We start from the raw sequence: 6,331 nt of genomic DNA, 5'->3' as shown, positions 1-6,331 counted from the left end.
ACAAGCGTGTCGAGTGTGGTTTGCTTTCTTGTCTTTAGATTATCTTCCTTTTATATTGTTTGTATTTTCGCTATGCACTATCTCTTGTAAAGTTAACAAATTGGGGTGATCGACTATTTAACCCCCCCCCCCCCCTTCTAGCCGGTCCAAAGATCCCCAACATAACTACCCCGCAAAGTAGTCATAATGAGTTCAGGCTAGCTACTGAAGAGGAATGTGGAAGTACTCGGTGATCACAAAGAAGAAGGTCGCAATAGGAAAGCAAAGCCCATTCAACATTTGGCCCCGAAAAAAATTACAAAATTGGTTAGTTGATAATTAAATGGGATGATCAAGCGAGTTATGGATTACAATGGTGTAGTTGACCGATATCTCAAAATAAAAGTGTAGCTGGTCTAGATCACCCCCATTGAAGTCTGACTCAACTAACTCATACTGAAAGGTGGACGAGCATTTGGGGGCCATGGTTAGATAGGAAATTTAAGACATACAACGTTGACTGGTAAAACAGGGAGAAGAAGGCGACAACTTATACCAGGGAACCGTGGGCAAAACCAGAAGGTTGTAGAGGAATGAAGATGGGGAATCGTAGGCTAAAGCTGAAGATTGTCAGGAACGAAGATGAAAGAAATGACGAATGCGGCGACATTCCTCCGTCGTCCTAATATAATCAGGGCTTAGGATCGTCAGTCATTAGATCTCGCAAACGAAAAAGCGAGCTAAGGTGCTAGGTCATTGGATCACGCAGTCGAATCCATGAGATCTTGATTGTCACCTTGAGCCGAACTACTGACATGGCCTTAACACGCGTCAACCTCGGACCGAGAAACATTAATGATCAAATGGCATGGGCCAATCATGACCAGGATATGTGATCTCGTGTGTTGTGGGTTTTAATGACACCTTATACACATATTCCTGAGACATTCAACGGTAAGGCGGTAATGTGGCACGACCACGTCAGGCCTAGAATCCGGGTCACTAATCATGCCAAGTTACACCAATTTAGTTAGTTAGACTCGTATCTTCTTTGACTAGACTTGAGGGCAAGACTTATGATGTGATGAATATATGAGCTAATATGTGGCAAGGCCAGGTCAAGAGTCAAGCCAGAGTGTAAGTCGAAAAAATCAAATCAAGGCATGACATAGATAAGATCGGGTAGAATATGCACCCGACTCCCTCAACTTCGTTATCTAACTCCCACAACTCTATACCCTGAGTTCCTTAGTTTGGTATACCTGACTCCCTCAACTTCGTTACCTGACTCACACAGCTCAATTCCTGAGTTCCTCAATTCGATGCACCTGACTCTCTCAATTCAACACATTCAACTCCCTCAGTTCGACACAATCGGACTCTTTCAGCATAAGTTTCTTAAAGCTCTATAGCTCTATCCTCCGGGTTTGATTTTCTAGACTCCTCCAGACTCTGCAACTTGGCCTTACAAACCTATTCGACTCAGTCTCCTTGACCTCTCCAACCTTGTCAAGGGCAGTAGTCCTTGCCTTACGTGGCCCATTAAAAACACAAGAGGCAATATAACCGTTTCATTCATGGGACCGTTTCTCCCATAGGATGTGATGAACATCAGCGCATATCTCAAAAAACATGGTAAATGAATGTGCATATCTCAGAGAAACGGATACATTTGCCACTCTTTAAAAGGGTGCCCACTCCCACGAGCATAGATACACGCACATAACCATCTAAACTCTTTGATTACTTCACAATTTTCATCTTTTCTTAGTCCTTGTGTTGACTTGAGTATCGGAGTGATTACGCCGAGTTCAGCCTTAATACCCATTCTAACTTCTGATTAGTGTTACAGGTATCCTGGGCATTTTTGTTAAATCAAAATATCCAAGATCTCTACCTTAATAGTTGTCTGTCGTTAACTCATCAGATCATGATCACATATTTGATTATTGTTGTTTGACTCGTAGACAAATTCATTTTTGTAAAATATATTGTGGTAAAAGGCGAATACGCTCGCCTCCAGCGCCCCCGCCAACCCGTCCCAAGGCCAACACAGAGGAGGTAAATCACGGGCGGCTACTAGTCTTTGAAATAGTGACTAGCACATAAGGGAGGTATTTATCTCAACTTTGTCGAGATTCGAATCTCATACCTCATTATGGTAACACTTCATGCGCTAGCCACTAGACTCATCCGTGAGGTATTTAATAAAAGTAGAATGTAAAACACATGGGGGCGGAATTGCATCTTTAAAAATTTAATAATTGATCTAATTTGTTAGCATAGAACGAGAGTGTTTAGTCACACATTTGTGTATTCAATATTTTCAAAGGTGCCTCGGTCGACTTAGGCACAGGCTCGCGGGTCCAATTATTTAAATTAAAAATTTTAAATTTTTTAACAAAAATCTAAAAAATTAAAATATTTTTTTTTAAAAAATTGATTAGTTATATATAGAGTTTATTCAATAGTATGTAAAATATGTACTATTTATAATATTGTTAAAATTTATAAAGAAAATATGAAATCGTAATTTGGGCCCAAGCCATGGACCACAATCCCCATGACTATCCTCTAGAATGTTCTATTGGAAATAAAAATAAAAAGTAAAAGCGTGGATGATCTTATTATCTAAAAGAAAAATAAATGAGGATTTTATCCCACAATAACAACATATATAAAACGGGTTAAAATAATTAATAGAGCATTATGTATTCATTGAAAATTCATCCAGATATATTGACAATAATATTTTTACATGAACCATCTACATTAATGAGTATGAGCCTCTCAAATGTTCTAAAAGAAATATGAGTTCCCTCACAACTGCTCCATATTATTAAAAGAGGGTTCAGTAGAAATCGACAAGTGATGAAATCTTCTATTAAATTTCAACCCATTATTAAAATCATTATTTCGTATACGTACCAATTGGACTAGAGGTCCCCTGCTTAGAAGATGTAAAATTAAAATAATAAATAAAAATATTTTTCATATAAATTAATAAAAAATTGAGTTGTATTTATGTGATTTCATCAATTTAGATTCAGAATTCAACGTCTTTTCACTTTCAATCGGACGTCTTTTCATTTTCAATCTGACCTTTTTTTCCTCTTTGCTAAAAAAAAATGAAAAGGAAAAAAAACAAAGGGAAAACGAAGGGCGAGTCGATTTTTTGATACTCTTTTATTATTATTTTTCATTCATTTTTTTTCCTATCTAAATTTAGCCTTTACAGGTTTATCATTGCCTCCGGCGATCTCGATTACCGCCACGAGAACTCCCCCAAATCGGACATCGGGTAAAGGTCATCGGCGTAATCAAACAGCCCGCCATCGTACACCAGCCCGTCCTCCGCCATCTCCTCCGGCCGGAGCCCCCACCCGAAGCCACCATATCCGTCAATCTCGTCATCGAGCCCCCAGATCTGGCCAAACCCGACGCCGCCAAACTCTCCCCCATCCTCGACAGCAATCGCCGCCTCGGAAGCCTCGCACCCTTCGTCGGACGAGCACGACGCCGCCGGCGGAAGGCCGAGCTCGTCGTCAGAGGCCTCGAGAAGGTACCCCAAGTCAGGCTGGTCGGGCGCCACGAATCCCCTAACCGCCGGCGGCGAGGGCGGCGAGATTTCCTCCTCGAGACTCTTCATCACCGAAGCAACGTCGTCACCGGATGCAGCGTGGTCGTCGTCGAGGATGTCGAGTAGGATCTCGTGATCACGGAAACGCTTAGCCTCCGGAGACTTCCCTTCCTCCTCCTCCTCCCCCTCGTGGCGGCGCCTCTTCTTGTCGCCGGAATCCTCCATCGGAATAGTTTTGCACGGTGGATGAAGATGGGGAGCGGCGGTGGGTTTATATAGAGCAAAGGGGCAGAGATCTCGAGACCTATTTGTGAAAAAAAAAACACAACGGCAAGTCGTACTTGAATATATAATATAATAATATTACAGGGACCAAAGTGTCAAAAGTAGGGGCTCCGAAGCAACGGACAAATCGACGTGTTTCCCCTCGTCCTAAGTTACGAAACGAAATGGGTTTGGCAACGGGGACCACCAAGTGAGCTGGAATTGGGCGCCTTCACATTTCCGGTTGGGGGACGTCTCTTTACGACAGGGGCGCATAGTTTATTCGTAGGGAAGTGGGCGGCCAACGCCAGTCAACGACGAGGAGAACGGGTGCCGAATCAACGGCGGCGAGAGCTGGCGATCCAAACCGACCGCATCGCACGCCGTTTGATTCCGCCAGCTAGCTGCGGTTTGGATGCGTTCGTTGCCGAATTTCGATATGGATTGATTCCAAAATAGAATACTTTCCCGAAATGATCACCTCCGCCTACCCACGAATCCACCCTAAATAATTAAATATAAACCATCCGGTCTCAATCGGACATTGAATCGAACCGAATTAAACCGCATCAGTCAACGGCCGGCCGTCGAAGTCATTGGCTCGACGCAATGTCTCTCTCACGGCGGCGTGCCGAGACGCCGTCCACGAGTGGTGGGCCCGTTGTTAAAAGGCGTGTCTACATTGTGAGGTAGGGTGGGGAACATGTGGAACCCATGCGGGTAGGAAAGCTCCAAAAGGGAATAATCAAAGAGGTCACTGGCCACCGAGGACTTTTTTATTATTCCTCTTGAATTCACACACTCCCTCGAATAAAAATGTTATTTTAATTTGTAGTTTGATATATTTTGGAGAGATGTAGATATTTGCGAAAGGACCTAATTTTTTTAAAAAAATCTTTCGAGATGACTCCTCCACATTTAAATAAGATTCTTGAGGTGGATCATTTTGTTTATCATAAATAAAACGAGTGTTGGTGTGCATGATCGATGCTAGCTCCCTTTCACCACCACTTGGCACACGTTAATCATGAAGCTAATTAAAATATATCCTTTCCATTAAACTAATATAGTTAATGAATTTGATAATGGTGGAGTTTGATTCTTTTCAAATGAGTATAAATATGGATATTATTTTTAAAAATAATATTTGGTTAGTTAAATATTTTTTATCGGAATAAATTAAAATTTTCTTTTATACCCTTAGAGAAAAATAAGAGAAAAAAATATATATGAGACAAAGTTTAATGTGAGAGAAAAATATGATGAAAGAGAATGATGAAAGAGAAAATGTGATGGGAAAGTATAAAAAGAGGAAAAGTGTGATGAGAAAGAAAGTGTGATGGGAAAGAATGAAAAGAGGAAAAGTGTGATGAGAGAAAATGAGGAAAGAGAATATGATGTGAGAAAGCATCAGGGAAAAGATGAATACGCTCGCCCCTAGCACTCATGTCAACCAGCCCCAAGACCAACACGAAGGAAGTAAATTACGATGACTGAGAAAGCAAGTGGCATGTGGGGTGAGTTTACACAGATTGCAGAGATTTACGCCCCGCCAACCCGGTGATTCGACCCTAAGACCTTATCCAGCAATCAATTTGCCACTTACCAACTCAACTAAGCCCGTGTGGGCTATGATAGGAGAGAATATGATGAGAGATGATGAGAGAAAAAGTGTGATGGGAGAAAAAGATGCGAGAGAAAGTGTGATGAGGGAAAAAAAAAGGAGAGAATGTGTGTGATGGAAGAGATTGAGAAGAGAAAAAATATAATCGAAGAAAAAGTGTGATGAGGAAAAATAAGAAAAGATAATGTGATGGGAGAGAAAGCACGTGGCAAAAAGGCAAATACACCAGTCCATCCCAGGACTAACACAAAGAAGGTAAATTATGGTGATTGAGAAAGCAAGTGGCAGGTGGGATGAATTTACACGTGTTACAAGGATTTACGCCTCCCAATCTCGAGATTCGATCCCAAGATCTCATGTGACAATCAACCTGCCACTTACCAACTCAGCTAAGCTCGTGGGAGCGATAAGAGAGAAAGTATGATTAGAAAGGATGAGAAGAGAAAAAGTATGATGAGAGAGAAAGTATGATGTGAGAAAATAAAGAGAGAGAAAGTGTGATGAGAGAAATAAGGAAAGAACAGTGTATGGTGGGAGAGATCGAGAAGAGAGAAAATATAATGAGAGAGAAAGTGTGATGATAAAATGAGGAGAGAGAAAATATGATAAGAGATAACAAGAAAGAGTGATATGAAAGAAAAATTAAATAAATATATTAAGGGTATTTTCGTCTAAAATTTCATGTTCCTTCTAATTCTCATCGAAACCCAAAGGAGAAGGTGAGTTTCATCAATATCTAAAATTTTAAGTTTCATTTTAAAATTTTAATTTCAATTCTATCAATTAAACATAAAATTGAAGAATAAATCTATTTTTTTATTCTAAACTCCTAAATTAAACAAAACCTAAATGTAAGGTGATCGGGGAACGACGAACTTCTGGGA

General features: G+C 40.7%; 1 protein-coding gene across 1 annotated transcript; it reads right to left on the bottom strand.

The window, feature by feature from the left end:
• Positions 1 to 3,244: 3,244 nt before the first annotated feature.
• On the bottom strand, positions 3,245 to 3,784 carry LOC121978743. The gene has a single exon (XM_042531042.1). It carries the CDS (start codon positions 3,782 to 3,784, stop codon positions 3,245 to 3,247), a length of 540 nt encoding a protein of 179 aa, XP_042386976.1.
• Positions 3,785 to 6,331: the final 2,547 nt, after the last annotated feature.

The sequence above is a fragment of the Zingiber officinale genome, chromosome 4B, assembly GCF_018446385.1.
Source record: "Zingiber officinale cultivar Zhangliang chromosome 4B, Zo_v1.1, whole genome shotgun sequence".
Lineage (NCBI taxonomy): Eukaryota > Viridiplantae > Streptophyta > Magnoliopsida > Zingiberales > Zingiberaceae > Zingiber > Zingiber officinale.
This window is presented reverse-complemented; position numbering and strand designations above follow the sequence as displayed.

What these genes read in the sequence shown, in the direction of transcription:
- LOC121978743 (XM_042531042.1), bottom strand. Translation starts at nt 3,784, where the DNA reads ATGGAGGATTCCGGCGACAAGAAGAGGCGCCGCCACGAGGGGGAGGAG.